At 34.4% G+C, this 22,527-nt stretch overlaps 1 protein-coding gene across 2 annotated transcripts; it reads left to right on the top strand.

Annotated features, from left to right (window-relative positions):
* The first annotated feature begins 732 nt into the window (after positions 1-732).
* Positions 733-3,024, top strand: LOC105797099 (60S ribosomal protein L36-2). 2 transcript variants are annotated; one of them, XM_012627033.2, is made up of 5 exons: positions 733-829; positions 922-965; positions 2,162-2,266; positions 2,503-2,702; positions 2,808-3,024. In XM_012627033.2, exons 3-5 carry the CDS (start codon positions 2,165-2,167, stop codon positions 2,836-2,838), a joined length of 333 nt encoding a protein of 110 aa, XP_012482487.1. In that variant the 5' UTR covers positions 733-829; positions 922-965; positions 2,162-2,164; the 3' UTR covers positions 2,839-3,024. The 2 variants fall into 2 exon arrangements, with proteins under 2 accessions (XP_012482487.1, XP_012482503.1); XM_012627049.2 differs by having other exon boundaries at positions 814-829; positions 922-961.
* The last annotated feature ends 19,503 nt before the right edge of the window (positions 3,025-22,527 follow it).

Here is a 22,527-nt window from a genome sequence, read left to right as displayed (position 1 = left end):
CCCCAAAAATCCAACCCTTCAACCGAACCCAACCAGCTGTGAACAAACACCTATGAATCCGATCCAATTTTGAACAACATAACGGCGTTCATAAACCGATGGACTCACTCGAGCGGCCGCTGTGTTCATCTCTGCAGTCATAGTTGGTAAGTCACATTATACTCCATAAAGGAGGACTCGAGTTCTTTAGAGGTACAATATTTGATGCAGAATGAGTATATAATATTATATGTTAATTAGTTTTCTTTATCCATGTGAAGCACTAACTTATTATTTATATAAGTTATTTAAAAAAAAGATGTTGTACGTTAATGTTGCATGCAATTATATTATTATTTATTTATGTTAAGAGATTTTAGTTTTAAATTTTAATTATGATGTAACATATGATGTTTAAAATTGTTTATTATTTAAAATATTATTATTAATGGTAAAAAATCATATTTAAAAATGGGAGTCACTTTAAACATAATTTTAAAAATATTTTAAAATTAAAAAACTAACCCAAAACCCAAAGTTTTCATATATATACTCTATATGGTAACTTTAATATGAAAATCGTGGATTATAAGAAAGAAAATGCAGAATTTGAAACAGAGAGCCTAAAAAATTAGACCGGTCTGCTTATTGGTCTTTTGGGTCTTCAGTCATGAGCCTAATAAATGGAAACCTCTTTCTTCTTTAACTTTTGGGTTCAACGTGGACCCAATTATGTTAATCTTTTAACGATAGGGTTAATGGACCCAAAAAAGCCTCGACCCGATTTACCACCTATAAATACGCATAACATGCAAAACCCTAGCTATTTTCCCCTTGCACGGTCGGGAAGGTTGGCCGCCCTTCTTTGTTCTAAGCCTAAATTGAAACTTAAGATCTCTACCGGGTTTCAGAAGCTAATGTCTGTTTTTCTATTTTTTGCAGCTTCGAGTTCTTTTAGGTGATTTTCTGTTAGGGCTGTTTGGTAGGTGAGAAAATGCGCTGAAACTGCTACATCATCTGCCTTTGTTTTATTTTGTTTGTGTAGGAAATGTGTTATTTCCTTCTTTCCCTGATCTTGTTTGATGTTGAACTTTATAACGTATGTAAATAGCATGAAGTTGGGGCTCTGTTGCTTTTTTGGTTTCGATAAAACGAACAATAAGTGATTAGACGTTCTGGGATTTGAAAATTTTAGGCATTGTTTTCCTGAATGATTTGGTTAACACATTTTCACTGGTTCCAAAATTAAAATCTGAAGTTTATCCAAGTCCTCTTTTTTTTTTCTCTGAAACTAAGTTGAAACCTCACTCGAGTTTGTTTTTGAGAAAGTATTTGTCCCTACTAGTACTAAGCAGTTACTAGTCTGTGAAACTGAGAAATTTGATTGAGACATACTTTTAAGATGGTGCTGAATTTCAACCATCTGATTTGATCCTTTTTAGCCTCCCGCCATTGTACTGTAAATGTCTGCATTAATTTATCCTAGGTTCCAAGTTGATATACTTAGTGGAACTTTTCATATCTGATTAACATTGAGTGCCAAATGATGTTATCATTTCTCAAACTGAGTAGATAATTTGGTTTGTTTTTTTTTTATTTTGTTTAGCATGTTTTAAGTTTTATGCAGTTTTAAAATGATCCTATTGGAGGGTTAAAACTCTTGAATTTGAGAAATGTGCTATGGAATCCCAAATTCCCAACCATTTGCCTATGTTGAAATATCTTGAAAGCCTATAGATTGCTAGGTCCGGACTACTCAGGGTACTTTTCTTTTGGTCTTAATCCTTATTTTCTTATAACTAAGCCTGTAAATATTCTAACTAATCACTGTTGATGAAACAGCTTGGGAACTGATGTCTGTACTTGTGCTGGTAGCTTTGACATGAGTGATTTTCTACAATTTTGATTTATGATGTATTGCTTGATGCTTATGGGTGTTCTTTTTTGGTCTTGGCATTCTGATTTACCAGAATATGCTGATTTTTGTAACACCCCTTTCATTTTTCATCATTTAAAAACAAACAAATCTTCTCCTTGATTGTTTGGTAAATTTGGAATGCATGTGTTCTTTACTTTACTCTACCTCTTTGTTTGGGATCTCTATTGTGAATTACAGAATTAACTTTCCTTTCTTAGACTGATTTCATTTCTGATTTGTCGTGATACCTGATGATTCTCTCAGGTGATGGCTCCAAGTCAACCTAAAACTGGCCTTTCTGTGGGCTTAAACAAAGGACATGTTGTTACCAAGAAGGAATTGGCTCCCCGCCCTTCTAATAGAAAGGGGGTAAGCTTCTATTATAATAACTTTTGATAAAGTTGCAGTCTCAATTCTATGCGCCTTTAAAACCTTTAATGAAGTCTTTTCAAGCTACTTTAGAGGTGGCTTCTTTTTCTTTTGAACCCGTAGTATATCTGCATGTTCTTGTTTTTTATATCAATCTATCTCCGCATTGTCTTAATGATGTACTCTGTATCATTGATATATGTTTTATGGCGTTTTTATTTTTATTTTTGCTCTAGAAAACCAGCAAGAGAGTCCACTTTGTGAGGAGCCTAATTCGGGAGGTTGCTGGTTTCGCTCCATATGAGAAGAGGATAACTGAACTTCTCAAAGTTGGGAAAGATAAGCGTGCTTTGAAGGTGGCGAAGAGAAAGTTAGGCACTCACAAGCGGGCCAAGAAGAAGCGTGAGGAGATGTCTAGCGTTCTCCGCAAGATGAGGTAACTTAGGCTAATGATGATAGGATAAAAAATGGAACTATTTTTATCAATATTTGTATTTGGACCAAGGCTTTTTATGTTGATGCATTTGTTGTGTGTTTGCAGGTCAGCTGGAGGTGGAGAGAAAAAGAAGTGAGTTGCCCTGCGATTGTGCTTCAAAGCAAGTATTGAGTTTTTTAGATTTGTTAAATTCTCTCTTCAGTTTTGTTTGGAGAGTTTGGAGTACTGAGTCGGATAGCATTCTTTTACTTGTGTTGGATATTTAAAAAAAAAGAAAATGAAATTTGCATCACTTAATTGCAATCTAGATTCGATTATGAAATGAGAATCGGCCTTCATTTTCTTTTAAAAGTAGAATGTATAATCCAATACTGCCATTACAAGACTTTAGATTCTCGATCCTGGAAATGCACTCTTTCACCCTCTTCACAACAACTGGCATAGCTGATATGTTACAAAAATATTTTTCCTAGCTTATATCTTTGCAGCCCTCCTTAAGTAATGTTTGGAAAGTTATTTAATAATTGAGTTGAGTTTGGGTGTAATTGTTTGTAACTATATAAGGGTGGCATATTTGGATAATTATTATAATGGTAATGTTGACACCATTTTTTTGATAAAAACGGGGTCGATTTGGGTTTTGAAAAATGAAATCGAATGTGGGAGTCGCCACCAATCCTTTTTGATAAAGTGTGATCGGGTTACTTTGAAAAGTGGTTGTTTTTAATAAACGATTTGATTTTCTTAAAACAACGGTTTTGGTCTACGAAATTTAGAAAAACAGGTTCGGGAGTCGGTTACGCACGAGGAAGGATTAGCACTTTCGATACGCCCAAAATTGGTACCTAGTTGATTACTTAATATCTTAGTGTCGAAAAATTGAAAATTTTAAAGAATTTTAAAAATACGATCCTAAAAACTTGAACGGCATGGATTGAGATTTAAGAGGATATTTGGATATTTAGTCAAACGAGAAATCGAAACCCAGCACATTAGGGCACGTTTTCTCGAATTTTCAAACGCAAAATATTGTCTTATTTCGAAATTTGAAAAGGATATTTGGCTATTTGATCAAACGAGAAAAATCGAAACTCAGCACATTAGGGCACGTTTTCTCAAATCTCCAAACGCAAAACATTGCCTTTATTATTTTTTAGAAAATCCTCATCTCGAGAAAACGACGTGTCATATCCAATGCGTCAGGACACGACGTATCGAATTCTCGATATGAGAATAAATGCTGAAAATTCACTTATTTAGAAGATATTTAGTCATCTTAGGTTTAAAAAATGGGTCATGCCCGGTAAGTTAAGACACGATCTTTTCTGAATTCCCGAGATTGTTTAAAACTTGAATTTGAAAATATTCGTGTATTTAGATTTATTGTGAAAGTCGAAACCCAGTAAGTTAGGGTACGACTTTCTCAAATCTAAACACGAAATTTTGTTTATTCAAAAGTCATAATTCATACATTGAATAATTTAACACGAAATAGTAGAAATAAGATACAATATTAATATGCGTAACTAAACAAAGATGAATACGATGATGTAAAAACAATACGAATAATAGCAATGAAAATAAGATAAATAAAAAGTACAGATTAATAGCATAAAAATAACAAGTATATAAGCAAGTAAAAGTAAAACATTCTTTTAAAATAATGATGAAAATGTAATAAATAAGTAAATAAAGAAAATGATTAAAATTATAAAAAATGTAAAAAGATATATATGCATGGATATAGGTGTATGTACGAAAAAGAAGTATAAAATATATTTATAACTTTGGAAATATACATTTATATTAGCAAAATATTTGTGTATATATATTGTAGAAATGTATATATATATTTAATGTATATAACAAAATTAAGATTAAAAAAAAGGTAGAAACGAGTAAATGACAACAATAATAATTATTAATAATAACACTAATCTAATTTGTTCTATAATAATCAAAGTCACAATGGAAAAGGATTAAATTAACAAATAAACAAAACATAGGGCCAAAATCAGGAGCAAAAATAAAATTATAGGGTAAAAACCGCAATAAAACAAACAAAAAGGACTAAAATCAAAATGCGCGCAAAAGTCAAGGACCAAACGGGTAATAAAACCCAAATCCGGACACGTGTCCATTGTCCAGTACACCAGAGGGTTTGGGACGAAATCGAAAAAGAAACAAAAGTTTGGGGCTAAATTAAAAAAAATAAAATTGAACAAAAAGGAGTAAATTTAAAAGAAAATAAACATAGAAGGACTAGGATCGCAAATAGACCCTCAGGTATGAAAACACGCGGACCGTCATCGGGTCGGGTCGGACGGATAGGGTCAAAGCCAAAACGGCGTCGTTTTGGTGCCTGAGAGGCATGCCCAAAACGGCGCCGTTTTGAATGCCTATATTAATCAAATTTTTTTCTTAAAATTTCATTTTCTGCCTTTTCTTTAAAAAAAAACCTAAAATTCTCTCAAGCCCTCTCTACCCTTTCCAGATGCCGGCTAGAGATTCGGTGGCCGGAAAGTTGAAAAGGTGCGTTTTTTCCTCTTTTTTTTATAAATCTTTTTCAATATATATGTATAATAGTTAAAAGAGAAAGCTAAAGAAATATATGTATGTATATAAACAGTTTCAAAAGGAAGGAAAATAATAATAAAATAAAATAAAATAAGGGAAATAGATCTTATACCGAAAATAAAGAGTCATTGAATCTGTTTTTTTTTTTACTTTTTATTTCTTGAAATCGTGAAGAAGAGAGGCTGACCCTTTACAATATATTTTTGTTTGGCTTTTATAGCCATTTTACAAGTTTTTTATTTGCTTGCTTGCTGCTGTTTCTTTTCTGATTTTGCAGGTTATTGATGTTGATGGAGTAGGTGGCTAAGTTAGTGGCGGTAGCAGGTGGCGCGGCGGTGGCAGAGGGCAGGTGGTACGGCGCCAGAGATTAGGAGGCTAGGGTTTCTTTTTCTATTTAAGTATTTTGGGCCGTTTGGACCATTAGGGTTTAGTTTTAGTTGGGTTGAAATTTTGGGTTTTGGGCCAGGCAAAAAATGGGCTTGTACAGCTGCCCCTCTTTGCTCGTTGTCGTGTAACAAGAACAGAGCAAAGACTAAGAAAGACCAATTTTTACCCGGTCTTGTTGATTCTTGACTCGTTCTGGTGCTTCTCTTTTCAAGTAGCTTTATCCCAGTCCACTGTGTCTCGTTGCTTCAATCCACTCCACTTCACTTCAGAAAGATCTGACTTGTAGCTTCAATCTTCTTCGCAGTAACTTCAGGGGGGCGATGTTTGTGGTTCTAGTATGCTCCACTACAACGTCAAGGAGATAAGACTTGTATCTTCAACCTGCTCCACTTCGACTTCAGGGAGATAAGGTTTAATCCAATTCGACCTACTGCAACTTCAAGGTATATGATTCATCGTTTTCATCCACTCCACTGCAACTTCAAGGAGACACGATTGGTATTTTCAACTTGCTTTACTGCATAAAGTCTAATGTGATATGCTCTACTGCAACTTCAGAGAGATAAGATCTATTACTTTAATCCGCTCCACTACAAATTCAGGGAGATAGGATTATCGACTTCAATCTGCTCCACTGGAACCTCAGGGAGATAAGATTTGCTTCTTCAGTCTGCTCCACTGTGACTTCAGGGGGATAAGACTTGTTTTCTCAATCTGCTCCGCTGCAACTTCAGGGAGATAAGACTTGTTTTCTCAGTCTGCTCCGCTGCAACTTCAAGAAGATAAAACCCAATGCGATCTGCTCCACTACTGCTTAGGGAGATAAGATCTATTGTTTTAATCCGCTCCACTGCAACTTCAGGGAGATAGGATTGATTTCTTCTGTCTGCTCCACTACTGCTTAGGAAGATAAGACTTGTAATTTCCAACCTATTCCACTGCTGGTCAGGAACATAGGACTTGTGGCTTAAATCTGTTTCCCTACTCCTGGGGAAGATAAGATTCGCCGTCTTCGATCTGCTCCGCTAGTGCTTAGGAAGGCAAGATCTGCTATCTTTAATCAGCTCCACTGCAACCGATGGAGGCAAGTCTTTGTTTTCGATCTGCTTCGCCGTTAACACAGGAAGGCAAGATCTGCTATTTTTAACCAGCTCCACTGCAACCGATGGAGGCAAGACTTTGTTTTCGATATGCTTCGCTGTTAACGCAGGAAGGCAAGATCTGCTATCTTTAACCAGCTCCACTGCAATCGATGGAGGCAAGCCTTTGTTTTCGGTCTGCTTCGCTGTTAATGCAGGAAGGTAAGATCTGTTATCTTTAACCAGCTCCACTACAACCGATGGAGGCAAGGCTTGATGTGATCTACTCTACTGCAACTTCAGAGAGATAAGATCTATTATTTCAATCCGCTCCACTGCAAATTCAGGGAGATAGGATTATCGGCTACAATATGCTCCACTGTAAACTCAGGGAGATAAGATTCACCATCTTCACCGCCTTTACGCAACTTCGGAGGATAAGACTTGCTTCTTGATGCTGCTCATTGTAACCTCAGGGAGATAAGACCTGATGTGATCTACTCTACTGCAACTTCAGAGAGATAAGATCTATTATTTCGATCCGCTCCACTGCAACTTCAGGGAGATAGGATTACCGGCTACAATCTGCTCCACTGCAAACTCAGGGAGATAAGATTCAACATCTTCAGTCTGCCCCACTGCAACTTCAGGGGGATAAGACTTGCTTCTTCGGTCCGCTCCGCTGCAACCTCAAGGTGATAAGACCTGATGTGATCTACTTTACTGTAAACTCAGAGAGATAAGATCTATTATTTCAATCCGTTCCACTGCAACTTCAAGGAGATAGGATTATCGTCTACAATCTGCTCCACTGCAATCTCAGGGAAAGTAAGATTCGCCGTTGTGGCTTTAATCTTTTTAATTACAATGTCAGGGAAATAAGATTCGCCGTCGTAGATTTAATTTGTTTCACTATATTTCCAGGAAAGTAAGATTTGCCGTTGTGGCTTCGATCTTTTAAATTGCAAAATCAGGGAAGCAAGATTCACCGTCGTAGCTTTAATCTGCTCCACTGCACTGCCAGGCAAGGCAACTTCATTGATCTATTTTCTGGGGAACATGACCTGTAGAATCCATTTCATGGACCTACTTTGCCTAGTGATTAGGATGTTATGATCAAAATGAATCAAATGCTCCTAACTAGATGCGTATGAATGATGTTTGAATAAATGCAAAATGTCATGAGAATGATCCATTTTTAATGCTTAGGTTATCATTACTCAAAGTTTATTAAGGCTTTATCACTGACGTGCTATAACGCCTTCTTGCTCGGCAGGCGTATCCAAAAAAACACTTAATTTGATTGCCCCCCACTGTAATCTTCAAACTTCAATCCACTGGGATGCAAAATTTGTACTATCATTCTCCCACTGTAACCCAATGGTAGAAAAATATGGCTTTTCTCAATCCTCTCATCTTCTTATTACTCGGTGATCCTTGCTTGTTTGTTCATTGAATCTTTGTCACTAACACGACATCTTGTCATTTTGTTCAATCAATGTTTGGACAACAAAATCCGAAAGGATAGTCTTTAACTTAGACTCTTCTTTCTTAGATATTTCACCCTTTAAACTTGGTGTTTTCTAAACAATAGTCATGTTTCAAGTTCCTATATTATTTAGAAACTCCTAGAGTAATATGCAAAACTTCCCTTGTGAAAGTATTATTAGTCCATTAATCATTATTCTAATGCAATATGCTTGCAAAAAGAATATAAAGATGGATAAAATAGAATTAATTTGAGAGCATAGCCCGAAGTGGATAAATTATCAATGATAGTAAGAATAAAAGGGGAATTAATTGGAAACAAGTATCTTGAAAAAGAATGAAGTATTCCAAGAATAACAAACTCAATATAAATAGTATGAAAATTGGGTGCCCCAGATATCGCAGCTTGAACTTCTCTATACCAACTTTCTGAAGACCCTTCTGAGTTTGACATGTGTTTAAGAGATCTACGATGCTTTGTCGATACCCCAAGATGTCGCCTACCCTTCCCTGTTGATTCAGGTATAACAAGACTACCACATGCCCCAATCTGATCAAGATTCGAGTTGTTCTAATCACTTCATGCCCCATTCTGATCAATATTTGAGCCGCCCCTTTCAGGTTTTCAACTCAAATCCCCTTTGGCCTAAGGTGCCCTTTGCGAGTTTTCCCCTTAGCCTCTCCATTTTTATTTTTTCATTTTTTTTTCATTTTTCATTTTTCATTTTATCATTTTTCATTTTCATTTTTTTGACTCAAAGTGTCCTTTGCGGGTTTTCAACTTGGTCCTTTCTTCTTCTTTAAACGAAGTATTTCTTGACTGGATCCGAGTTTATAGGATTAGCGATCTCGTTCAGGATCAGTGCTCCTCTGAAAAAGGTCTTCTTTACAACATAGAGACATTCCCGGTTTGGCATTCATTTCCCTCTAGAATCCTTTCATTGAGGAAGGATATTTTTCAACATCTAGCCCTCTCGCGGAATTCTCTGGGATGACCCTATTTATTATGGGCTCGTATCATTTGTTTCTGGTACATCCGACCCTGATGAATAGCTTTTAACCCTTTTCCTAGGTCCAAATGATCACATTGCGATTAGATCCCTCTAACTTTAGCTCAACTAATACCCAGAGAGAGGGGTGTTCAATAGGTAAAACTACCACAATCCCGTAAACCAAAGAGAAATGTGTTGTCCCAGTCGAAGTTTCGATAACCGTTCGAAAAATAAGGAGGGCAAATGGTAATTTCACATGCCAGCTCTTGTAAGTCTTAGTTATTTTCCTAACTCATTTGTGGGCGATACAGCGACGAACCGTGGTGTCTGGTCTTGAATTGATTACAGACCTCAGCTATCATGCTATTATTCAAGTTCAATGCATTTTCCAATACCATCTTTTCTAGAATTCTATGTCAGCATATGGTGACATTGGCGTATAAAATAGCCTTAACCCGTTTGCTAAAGTAATTAATGATCTTAACAGCGAAGCAATACCCATTAGAAGCCTTTGATACTGATGTCCAGGCTCCATTTGCTTAAAATTTGAGTCGCCCTTTTCGGGTTTTCAACTCAAAACCACATTTGGTCATAAAGCGCCCTTTGCGGGTTTTCGCCTTGGCCTCTCTTTTTCTTCTTTTTTCTTTTCTTTTTATTTTTATCATTTTCATATTTTTTATTTTAACTTTGATTTTTCCTTTTTTGTTTTTGTTCTCTTTGTTTTAATTGGATCTGAACTCTTGGGATTAGGTAAGTCCTTGTTATCCCTTTCGAAGAATCTTCATTGATATCGGATTTCTTCCATAGAGCCTTCTGGGGCGAAGCTACGATAGAAAACTTTTGATCTTCCTCTTCAATCAAGATAAAATCCAACAAAACTTGAAAAGATGGAAACTCGACTTCCAATGGGCAAAGCTATACTGAGTCAACAAGAAAGGCATTGACCTGGCCAAGAATTTTCATTGCATCATTCCTAACGTTAATCTTGAACATACTGTAAATTTCTGATGTCGTGCTGTTGTTCAGATTACAATATCAGTGTTTAGCCCTGGCATAGCCTAGTATGATCATACAAAGACATCTTTGAACTCTAGAGGTAACTCAACAAGGTCTTGCGTTGTCTTTGCGGTCATGTCAATTTCACCTAGCTCATAATTTCTAATGACTCCTGGTGAGGTAGGATCTGTCTGTTCTCTTATCCTACCATCCTCAACAAGTCCGAAGATAGGCTACAATCCATGTCATTTTCAAAGTCATGAGATCCCTCTAAAAACATATCTCGCTCAAAAGGAGATTCAAAGTTTACAGCAGTGTCACTCATGTCGTTGATATCTGGGGACTCATAATAAGTACCAAAGAATATACAAAAGAATGTATAAATTTATGGATAATTATTTGTACAATATGATTATGAATGGATGAATGATGTGGAAGAAAATCCAAAAGAATGAAATAATCAAAAATAATTATTCAAAAAGAATGAAAGAACATTGACTCAAAAGTGATCGCAAAGATGTATTTCATGAGAATAATAACGTTTAGACATTAGCCTATTTCACAAAGGAATTTCTATAACTTTTAGGCTAAAAACAACAAAAATGTTTTGAATATTACTCTAAATAAGCTCTAAAAACTACAGGGATTTCTTCTGCAGTCCAATAAGCTCTAAATAAGGGCGGATATCTAACGAGGACCCTTTTCAGTTGTCTCCATGCACGGCATTGATGTGAACGCTTCCTAACACTTCTTGATACATTGCATTCACCCCATCATCAATATAATTGGGTAGCGGATTTTCTGCACTGTATGAATCATTGAATTTGACAACGCCTACATTGATGAGTCTTTCAACTAGCTTTTTGAAGGCAATGCAATTCTCTACTGAGTGCCCCGTGATTCCCGCGTGATAATCACATTGTGCGTTTATATCATACCATTTAGGGTACGGAGGTTGTAGGGATTTTGAGTAGAAAGGGGAAATAATATACGCATCGAATAAGCTTTGATACAGCTCCTTATACAACATCGGAATTGGTGTGAACTGGAGCTTCTTAGTACCTGGTTTCACTCCATATTCTTGCTTTAAAGGGCTCTGATGGCTAATGATTTCTGACTTTGGCCTGCCCACAGTGATTGGTTTTAAGTGGCCCTTGTTATATCCGCTTGCATTATCCCTTTTATTCCCCTTCTTCCTTGGGGCCTTTATAGTATCTGGGTACTCTGCCCTCGACTGTTTCATTTCTGCTGGTTTAACAAGAGCAACAAGAAAATTGTTCCTCAAATTGAATCCTAGGTCTGTCAGGCAATTCACTGGTGTTGATGTACCAGTCTGATAACGTTGGGATCTGACAGTAAAGAGTGCCCCTTGTGGACGTCCATCTGGCTGGACTGGACACTTATCGGAGTACAATCTAGGGAATAGACCATATCCTTATTATCAACCCCAAAGTGGAATACCGAGCCTTCCACTTCTTCTAACTCTCAAGCTAGCAATCGATTGAACTGGCTCATCATGGTTCTCTGTAATCCTAGCATCTGATCTCTCATTTCCTGTTGAAATTTGGTCAGTTGCTCTTGTATCTATATTTGCATTCGCTCTAATTTCTCTAACCTTTGTTCCATTTCTCTAATCTTTGCTTGGATATCGTAAGGGTGTTGGTGTTCCAAATTAACTGAAATAAATTTACTCCATTAGACTCTTTCAATGGATTTTAATACATATGATGTCGTGTAATGCAGATGCATGAAATGAATGCCTAAGGAGACATTGATTTTGATTCAATTACATTTAGGAAACTTTTCTAGAAAGAAAATCCCTTTACATACAACAGATGCATGTACGGTCTCGCCCTTATATTTCAAAAGACAACATCGATCTTTCCTTCATCCGTATGCTGGAGATAATCTCACCAATTTCCAATAGATGCTAGCTCCTTTTCTTGATCTTGGTCGCGGTCCATCATCTGCCCATCCTCATAAGGCTCGTCAGCTTCTTTAAGGGAGTTGGAACGTCGAAGGCTCCTAGACAATCGCCTTGAATCCTCAGGCCACGAAGCAAGGTCACGAATTCTTTCATCACTCTTCTTGTGTTTCTCAGAATATATTCAGGCAGCCATATTATTTTCCACTTTATCAAGGAATCCATATTCCATGACAAGCTTTCTAACTTAGTAATTGGACTTGAATCAACATCTCCTTCCTAAGATGCAAATGCAATGCAATCACAATCAAAACACAACGAAAGGGGTTAGTACAAAATAGAAGTAAACAAGGAAAACAAAAGTACCTAATCATGTAACCACTAGGGATCTGAAGTGGCTCTACCTAGGATGGGTTCCTAGGTCTTCTATATGCGGTTTGGCTCTAAAGTCAAGGTACCCGAACCAGCAGATTCATCGATCTTCACCCATTATAGGCTCTTACAGACCGAGTTCGGTTCAGGGGGATACATTTCCCTATGGCTGCACGGAGATGAAAATCTCACGAAGACATAGGTACGGATGTATCCCGGAAGTGATCTACTATCCTGGACGGAGGTGAAAACCTCACGAAGGAGTAGCTTCTCACTCCCACTTAAAAGGGTAAGACTAAATAGTCTTTATGCAATATGATGCCAATGTATAAAAACATAATCTATAATAATCATACAAACACATGCAGTGAGAGGATCGTAATTTTTCAAATCAAATTTTCAATTTTCGATTATAAGACAGGAAACAATCAATTTTACGGCTTGACTCTCTGAAGTCCCCAGCGGAGTCGCCAAGCTGTTGACACCATTTTTTTATGAAAACAGGGTCGACTTGGGTTTTGAAAAATGAAATCGAATGTGGGAGTCGCCATCAATCCTTTTTGATAAGGTGTGATCGGGTCACCTTGAAAAGTTGTTATTTTTAATAAACGATTTGATTTTATTAAAACAACAGTTTTGGTCCACGAAATTCAGAAAAATAGGTTCGGGAGTCGGTTACACACGAGGAAGGATTAGCACCCTCGATACGCCCAAAATTGGTACCTAGTTGATTACTTAATGTCTTAGTGTCGAAAAATTGAAAACTTTAAAGAATTTTAAAAATACGATCCTAAAAACTTGAACTACATGGATTGAGATTTAAGAGGATATTTGGCTATTTGGTCAAACGAGAAATCGAAACCCAGCACATTAGGGCATGTTTCCTCGAATTTCCAAACGTAAAATATTGTCTTACTTCAAAATTTTAAAAGGATATTTGGCTATTTGATCGAACGAGAAAAATCGAAACCCAGCACATTAGGGCACGTTTTCTCGAATCTCCAAACGCAAAACATTGCCTTTATTATTTTTGAGAAAAATCCTCATCTCGAGAAAACGACGTGTCATATCCAATGCGGTAGGACACGATGTATCGAATTCTCGATATGAGAATAAATGCTGAAAATTCACTTATTTAGAAGATATTTAGCCAACTCAGGTTTAAAAAATGGGTCACGCCCAGTAAGTTAGGACACAATCCTTTCTTAATTCCCGAGATTGTTTAAAACTTGAATTTGAAAATATTCGTGTATTTAGATTTATTGTGAAAGTCGAAACCCATTAAGTTAGGGTACGACTTTCTCAAATCTAAACACGAAATTTTGTTTATTCAAAAGTCATAATTCATACATTGAATAATTTAACACGAAATAGTAGAAATAAGATACAATGTTAATATGCGTAACTAAACAAAGATGAATACGATGATGTAAAAACAATACGAATAATAGCAACGAAAATAAGATAAATAAAAAGTACAGATTAATAGCATAAAAATAACAAGTATATAAGGAAGTAAAAGTAAAACATTCTTTTAAAATAACGATGAAAATGTAATAAATAAGTAAATAAAGAAAACGAATAAAATTATAAAAATGTAAAAAGATATATATGCATGGATATAGGTGTATGTACGAAAAAAGAAGTATAAAATATATTTATAACTTTGGAAATATACATTTATATTAGCAAAATATTTGTGTATATATATTGTAGAAACGTATATATATTTAATGTATATAACAAAATTAAGATTAAAAAAAGATAGAAACGAGTAAATGACAACAATAATAATTAATAATAATAACACTAATCTAATTTGTTCTATAATAATCAAAGTCACAATGGAAACGGATTAAATTAACAAATAAACAAAACATAGGGCCAAAATCAGGAGCAAAAATAAAATTATAGGGTAAAAACCGCAATAAAACAAACAAAAAGGACTAAAATCAAAATACGCGCAAAAGTCAAGGACCAAACGGGTAATAAAACCCAAATCCGGACACGTGTCCATTGTCCAGTACGCCAGAGGGTTAGTGACGAAATCGAAAAAGAAACAAAAGTTTGGGGCTAAATTAAAAAAAATAAAATTTAACAAAAAGGAGTAAATTTAAAAGAAAATAAACGTAGAAGGACTAGGATCGCAAATAGACCCTCAGGTATGAAAACACGCGGACCGTCATCGGGTCGGGTCGGACGGATAGGGTCAAAGCCAAAACGGCGTCGTTTTGGTGCCTGAGAGGCATGCCCAAAACGACGCCGTTTTGAGTGCCTATATTAATCAAATCTTTTTCTTAAAATTTCATTTTCTGCCTTTTCTTTAAAAAAAAACATAAAATTCTCTCAAGCCCTCTCTACCCTTTCCAGATGCCGGCCAGAGATCCGGTCAACCACCACCGTGCCGGCCGCCGGTAATCGGCGACGGCGCCGTCGTCCGCTGTGGCCGAAAAGTTGAAAAGGTGCGTTTTTTTTTTCTTTTTTTTATAAATATTTTTCAATATATATGTATAATAGTTAAAAGAGAAAGCTAAAGAAATATATGTATGTATATAAACAGTTTCAAAAGGAAGGAAAATAATTAAAAAAATAAAATAAAAAAAGGGAAATAGATCTTATATCGAAAACAAAGAGTCCTTGAATCTGTTTTTTTTTTTAACTTTTTATTTCTTGAAATCGTGAAAAAGAGAGGCTGACCCTTTACAATAGATTTTTGCTTGGCTTTTATAGCCATTTTACAAGTTTTTTATTTGCTTGCTTGATGCTGTTTCTTTTCTGATTTTGCAGGTTATTGACGTTGATGGAGTAGGTGGCTAAGTTAGTGGCGGTAGCAGGTGGCGCGGCGGTGGCAGACGGCAGGTGGTACGGTGCCAGAAATTAGGAGGCTTGGGTTTCTTTTTCTATTTAAGTATTTTGGGCCGTTTGGGCCATTAGGGTTTAGTTTTAGTTCGGCTTAAATTTTAGGTTTTGGGCCGGGCAAAAAATGGGCTTGTATAGTTAAGTCTCATTGAATTGGAGTAATTAGGCAAGAAATTATAATAAAATTTATTTTTAAAAAATCTTTTTTTATATAAATTTAGATTGTATGAATATAGTGTTTGGGTGCTTATAGCTAATCTTAAAAAAATTATGTATAATAATAATATTATAAATCTTAAAAATTATGTATATATTATAAAAATTTATGTATATATTATAAAATTATAAAAAGTTTATAGACATAACTTATCTATCGGTCTATGTTTTATATTATAAAATAATATACTTTTTCTTAAAGAAAAATGTTATAATTCATCATAACTTATTTGTAAATTTTTTAAAAATTTATTAAAATATATAAATTATAAGAAATATTATGAAAGTAATTGGAAAGTTTTTATAAAGGTTATATATTATAAATTTTATATTATTTTATTTAATTTACATATTAAAAATAATTATAACTTAGTATAATTTGTTTTTCAAATTAAGTTTATATAAGTTTTTATGATTAAAGTTAGAAACTATTTGCATTGTAAATTCAAATTTATATGCGAGATGTTAATTATGCAAATACAAAATGCTTCAAAATGTGGTTTAGAGGACATTTGTTGTTCTAAAAGAATATTTCTCATATTAACATCATCTTAGTATGGTTAAAAAACAATATGGGATCATACTAGTATGTTATATATTTCATAGCTTCATTTATAAGTAGATTTGGAATTATTCATATTTCAAAATTATTTGAGAAAAAGAGATCTTGATAATAATTTTAATGATGTAGATTTAAATGATGGTGATGCAATAATCAACATTTTATAAAAATGAAACCTAACAAATTTGTAATGAACGAGAAGAAGCAACGAAATAAAGGAAGAAAATTGCAAAAGAACGGATGAGGAGAAATTTGAAGAAGAGAGAGAAATTCTTAACTGTTAAATTGATAGTTTCCAATCAGATCTATAAAAGCAACATGCAGCTAACGTCATAACAGATTTAACAAAATAACTGTGTAAAAGAAAAATGTAAAACAACATTACTGTTGGGTCGTTCCAAATCCCATTCGATTCCCCAGGTCCGGGTAGTTTAGGGCCATCGATTAAAGGAGAGGCGTTTTGTTCGGTTTTAAAGTTCGAGCGTAAATCTTGCCTCTGAGATTTTTTGTGTTTTGCTGCAGTGTTGAGATAGCTACTCTAAAATTACCGGATTCACTGCTTTTCATCGGCCTTGAAGGGAGCCTTAAATATAAGATGCTTCCTTAGACTTTGATAGTACTAGGTAGAACATCCAGCAATACCACTTAGATACTGAACTTGTAGCCGCGCTTTCGACAGGGATGGCTCCACAAGGGGAAATATACGTTTCCTTCATACTAACCAACATCAACGATATCCGAAAGAGGCAAAGGTTGGTGATTACGGTCATTAATGGAAAACTAATATCTAATTCCACCTTTAAATAGCTGAATTAAAAATCTCAAACATTGTTTGAACGATGAAATTTATCTTAATCAATGAAGTGTTAGAATCATAAAACTCTTATACAAAATTTAGAATCATAAATCAGGATCTGACATATTAAATCATCAAGAATAAAACTAGATGTGGAAATGTATCTGAATCCATCGATATCTTAAAATCTCTGAGTCTTATGGTTTTGATTTTCCAAATTAACACACAAGTCATTTAAAAGAGGTGACTCCCTCTTTTTTGAAGATGAGATGTCAGAAAAGTTATATAACTTTTGCATATTAACCTTAATTTCATAATCAAATCTAGATTGCAATTAAGTCAAGGAGAAAAGTAGAATGTATAATCTGATACTGCCATTACAAGACTTTAGGCTAATTAGAAATCTAGGGACCAAAACCCTAATATATAACTTTTGCATATTAACCTTAATTTCTAATTAGCCTATCATCAATTAGAAATTAGTTACTAGAGTATCTACACATATTTGGTTTATACTTTATTTAATAACTGAAGCCCAATAAGTTTTAACCAAATTAGATCACTTTTAATTTGGCTAACTTTTTATTATAGTAAATAATAACATGTAATTATTCTTATTATATATGTGATGTCCATATTTTTCCAACAATCTCTCACTTGGACCACATATATGTATATATATATACTAATTATTTTATTATTACATTTCATTATGTAATCTTATGAGCTTAAAACATTATTATATTCAAAAGGTATTACAAACAATCTCGTCCATAAATCATATTAACATAGAACCAAGGTGACTTTCGTTACATAAATCGTAACTAAATCCATCTTTGATCATGTATACTAACATAACTGACTGCGCCCTGATGTGCGTGCATCGAGGCTATGAATCAACAAGAATAAAATAAAAAAAATAGTGGTCTATTGCAAATGTGACAAGTCAGTTGCAATATTTATAGGTGTTACAATGAAACCCAAGAGAGTTCGAGTGATAAAGTGATCAACAATGAAAAGACATGCAAACAAGAAGTCATGTTAGCTAATCACTAAATATTATAGTACAACAATTCATATTCAAGGGGTAATTACATTATTTACCTATCTAACACTAAAAAAGGACTAAATTGCGAAGCAAACAAAAGTATACAACTAACAATTCAATGGAAAAAAAAACAGTTGGTTGACTTCCATGTTGCTGATTAATTTTTGAATTAGGGATTTAAATGGCTCACCAAGCTAAATTGGGGCAATCGTATTGATTCTTAATAGGCTTTCCTCTCGGTCTCACCTATCTAAATATTCACCTGGAGTCTGTTAGATCTGGTGCCCTAAGTGTTGTATATTCATTTGTAAATTTGTAATTTTTTGAACTGATGGGTTAATAAAATTATTCGTAAATCACATTAATATCTTTTGTATATTGTCCTAAATGGTTTTTGCATGCAAAGAAAAATGAAAACAAATATTAGCTCACCAGTTGTCTAATGTTTAACCAATACTAAGCAGTATTACATGGTTCGATTGTAATACAGAAAGACAACTTATATTAGTAGATGAACCTAAACATGTCCTTAGTCTACTCGAAAATGAGAAAATTGATTGAAAGACTAATATGTCATAGATAAAGTCTAATTGGAGAAATGTTTTATCTTGGGCATCGGAGTGGATGACTCCCAGAAGATAGACATAGATGTGACTGATTGGACTGACAGTACATCGGACATGACCTAAGTAGAATAGATCCTAAATTCATTTATAAATTTATTCACTTATGATGTTCATAATGTGACATACATTAATTTTGAGTGGATGATGGACTATGTATACGTGACTCGTATACTTTGACGTAAGTAAAAGCTTGAGTTCGAATAGATAAGGAACTAAAAGTTGGTGCGTTGGGTATATGACTTCTGCAGTATGTAGCATAATTCACAATAGTGGAATTCATAGCCCAAGACATGAGTAAATGACATATTCTTATTGACATTACATGATAGATGAAAAATAAACGTGGCCACGAGTCGTTTGTCTTTGTGATGAATGACTTAAATACCATATGATAGTAATTGACTTTTCATGAATGAAGATATAATGGTTACCATGAGATAAAATATGATCATATTGGGAGAATAAATTTATCCCAAAGAGATTAAAGATATCCTATGAGGGTAATATTGAGAAACATGTCCATATTGTAGTAAACATAAAATTATTTTCTATGTATTCCTATGAGGGTAATGTTGGGAAACGTGTTCATATTGTAGTAAACATGTAATTATTTTCTATGTATTTGAACGATGCATAAATATATAAAATTAATTTCATATTTTACTATTATGTCATTTATATTTTTGTATTTTATGCTTTGCATACATAGCGGAACTATAACAAGCAAATATTAGCTCATTAATTGTCTAAGTTTAAACTGATGATAAGTTAAGAACGTTTGTATTGCGAGAACAATAACTTACTTCAGTAGATAATCTAAACGAGTCCATAATCTCGTAAAAGAATCAAAGTGAACATTTTATTCAAATACTTAGAATGACTATTATGTCATCTACAATTCCAATTGGGAAGACGACTAGTCTTGGCTATCGGAGTAGTTGACTCTACGGGTAGAGACATAGATGTATTCATTGGAAGGATGATATATTGGGCTAGACCCCAAATGAATTAATTCTGAATCAATTTGTGAATTAATTCACTTGTGACGTTAATGGTGTGTACCTAAATCTTGAGTTAATCACTGACAATACGTATGTAACTCATGTGCTTTAATATAAGTGGGGGCTTATACTCTAAAGATGATTGAGCCCATAGGCGATATGTTGGGTACATAGCTTGTTTATGACATGGCTTTACTAGAAACAATGGAATTCATAGCTTGATTAAAGAGTTAACGATATCGTCTCATTGACATTGTGTGGATTGATAAATTAGAACGTGGCCACGGGTTGCTCGTTCATGAGCGAGCAATTTATTACAGTCATTTGTTGACAGTAATAACATTAATCATTAAGAAGACACAGTGGTGATAATGAGATAAAATAAGATTGTATTGAGTGGATGGATTTAACTCAAAGGAATAAAAGATATCATATGAGGGTAACACACACATGACGACGTCATTAGGTAAAGCAGTTGGATGAATTGCTTTCGTAAAAAGTATACAACAAGGAGTTTTCAATCATGGTACTTCTTATGAACTCACTCCATGATTAAGTAATTGCGAATTATCGGAATGATGCTTTTGGATATAATTGTAATTATTAGAGCCAATTGTATATGTCTGATTGGTCCCTCTGCTAGTTCAACAAAAGCTCGACCAAACTGTAATTAGATCAAAAGAAAATTCTACAAATTTGGAAATAATTTAATTAAGTCGATTTATTTGATGTGAAATTAAATTAGGCGATTGTGAGAATTGTTCAACTAAAAATTTTGATTAAAAAAATTTCTTGAAAATTTAATTTGGAAAATCTTAGTGATTTTTTGGGAAAATTAGTTTTGATCAAGTAAAATTAAATTAATCAAATTAATTAAAACTAATATGATATTTTTGAAAATTAATTTTCAAGTCAGACAATTGGCCCAATGGGCAATTGAACTTAAAAGTTAGACCTGAGATCAAAAATTAGGCCTAAGAACCCAAAACCAAGACCAAAACCTAAAAATTGGTCGAACCGAGCTCGGTATTTGAAACCAAGTCGATCGGTTAGACCGAATCGATCGGGTTGTCACTGGACCAGACCAAACTAGCAACAGTTTAACCGACTCGAGGTGCTGTGAGGGTGTAGCACCTGCGATGGCACCATGGAACATGACGGTGCCAGTGGCGATGACGACGACATTTCGATGGTCGGTAGGTGGTTCTTCGACGGTTGTGCAGTGGAGGAATGACACTCTTACTGGGACTCTACTGGATAATATGATTTCAAATTAACTATTCCAAAAGTAATATTATTTAATAAATTTAATTTTAATACTTATCCTGATAGTATTTTATTAATTTAATATTAAAGTGATTATCTTAATAGTGACTTAAACATGTTTATTGATGGATGTGGGTTCAAATGTGTTTTGATAATGTTTTAAAATGATTTGGAACTTATTGATATCTTTTGATGATGTTCGGGAGTGTTTTGAAGTTTTTTGAGCTAATTTTCAAGTCCCCTACACCCAAGTATGGGTACCTTGCCTTTAGGTATCGGTACTTGGCAAGTTAGTAGCCAAAATGCTACATTATCAAGGCTAGGTACCGAAATATAGAGTCTATGTATCAATACCTTTGCACATGTATTCCTGAATTTGTGTTTTTCAAGCCCAAAACAACTTCGAATAAGGTCCAAACGATATAGTTTTACAACAAAACCTTAGAAATGATTTGAAAAGTGTTTTAAGACCTTTAAAATGACCTTTTAATGAATCAAAGTGAAATGTGAATAAATTTTCAAGATATTGCTTTATTATTTTACCTCCGGAAGTGTGCCTTTTAAATCGAATAAGTAAACAAAAAGTAGTTTTATCTTTTTACCTTATCCTAACACTTGAAAATAAATTTGTTTAAAGTTTGAAAATGTACCAAATGGGTTTATAAATGGGTTATTATGGATGATTGAGATCTTTAATGTAACATCCCAAACCCGGCCTAGGCGTTAAGAGTAAGTCTGAAGAGTTACATTAACATTACTAGGAATACCAGCTTTTATAAACAGAGTAAAAGAAACCGTTTGATAGCTTATAACAATCATAAAGTCCAACTGATAATTCAACAGCATTAGAAAGTCATAATACTAAGAAATACTAAAACTATTGATAATATAAATAAAGGTGAATATGTAGATTGACCGAGCTTCCACTACGCCGGCCCGATCAAGATTGTGAGTTACCTGAAATTCAGTCAACAACAAAATGAGTTAAGAACTCAATGTATGACCAATATAGATTCAATTAGAAGCACAATTATAATAATAAACTCCTAAACTCAAGTTTCATTCAAAATTGGAGATCAACCAGTACAGTTTTACACATCAGTTGAATGGCAGAACAATTCCAGTTCAGATATAGAATAGATCAGAAACAGATGCAGTTATTCCTATCCCCATCCGCTACACACCATCTCCAACCAACCCAACACACCGATAAATGAGTTTATAACCCTTCCAACCCTACACACCATATAGTGTCGGTCCGACGCATTCAATGTAATTGTAGACTAGCTGCCAGATCAATTACAACAGAACGCCTGATTAACATATAACTTGCGGCTTAGCCACTGAATCAAACAGATTACTTCCTCTTTTACACAATTCCCACCAAATGCAAATGTAAATTACAGATATTAAGAACGCGCACACCGTCATTCAGATTTAATTCGTATTTAGATGGTATAGATCAATATCATCAGTAGTCATCACAATTAGTATCCATTTATATACTTACAGCTCAGTATCAGATTATCAGATAGCAACTCATATGGTCTAATACAGATCATAAGTGCACTACGGAAGGCCAACATTCATTTTAAACAACACTTGTCTGACCCCACACGGCCTGGCACACGCCCGT

This window comes from Gossypium raimondii, chromosome 7 (assembly GCF_025698545.1).
Source record: "Gossypium raimondii isolate GPD5lz chromosome 7, ASM2569854v1, whole genome shotgun sequence".
Taxonomy (NCBI): domain Eukaryota; kingdom Viridiplantae; phylum Streptophyta; class Magnoliopsida; order Malvales; family Malvaceae; genus Gossypium; species Gossypium raimondii.
The sequence above is the reverse complement of the archived record's forward strand: the minus strand, read 5'-3'. Positions and strand labels throughout refer to the sequence as shown.

Bases quoted from the DNA above. Each gene is read 5' to 3' on its own strand.
- LOC105797099 (XM_012627033.2), top strand. From the start codon at position 2,165: ATGGCTCCAAGTCAACCTAAAACTGGCCTTTCTGTGGGCTTAAACAAA. The intron at 2,267-2,502 runs GTAAGCTTCTAT...TTTTTGCTCTAG, and splicing joins GCCCTTCTAATAGAAAGGGG to AAAACCAGCAAGAGAGTCCA. The intron at 2,703-2,807 runs GTAACTTAGGCT...GTGTGTTTGCAG, and splicing joins AGCGTTCTCCGCAAGATGAG to GTCAGCTGGAGGTGGAGAGA.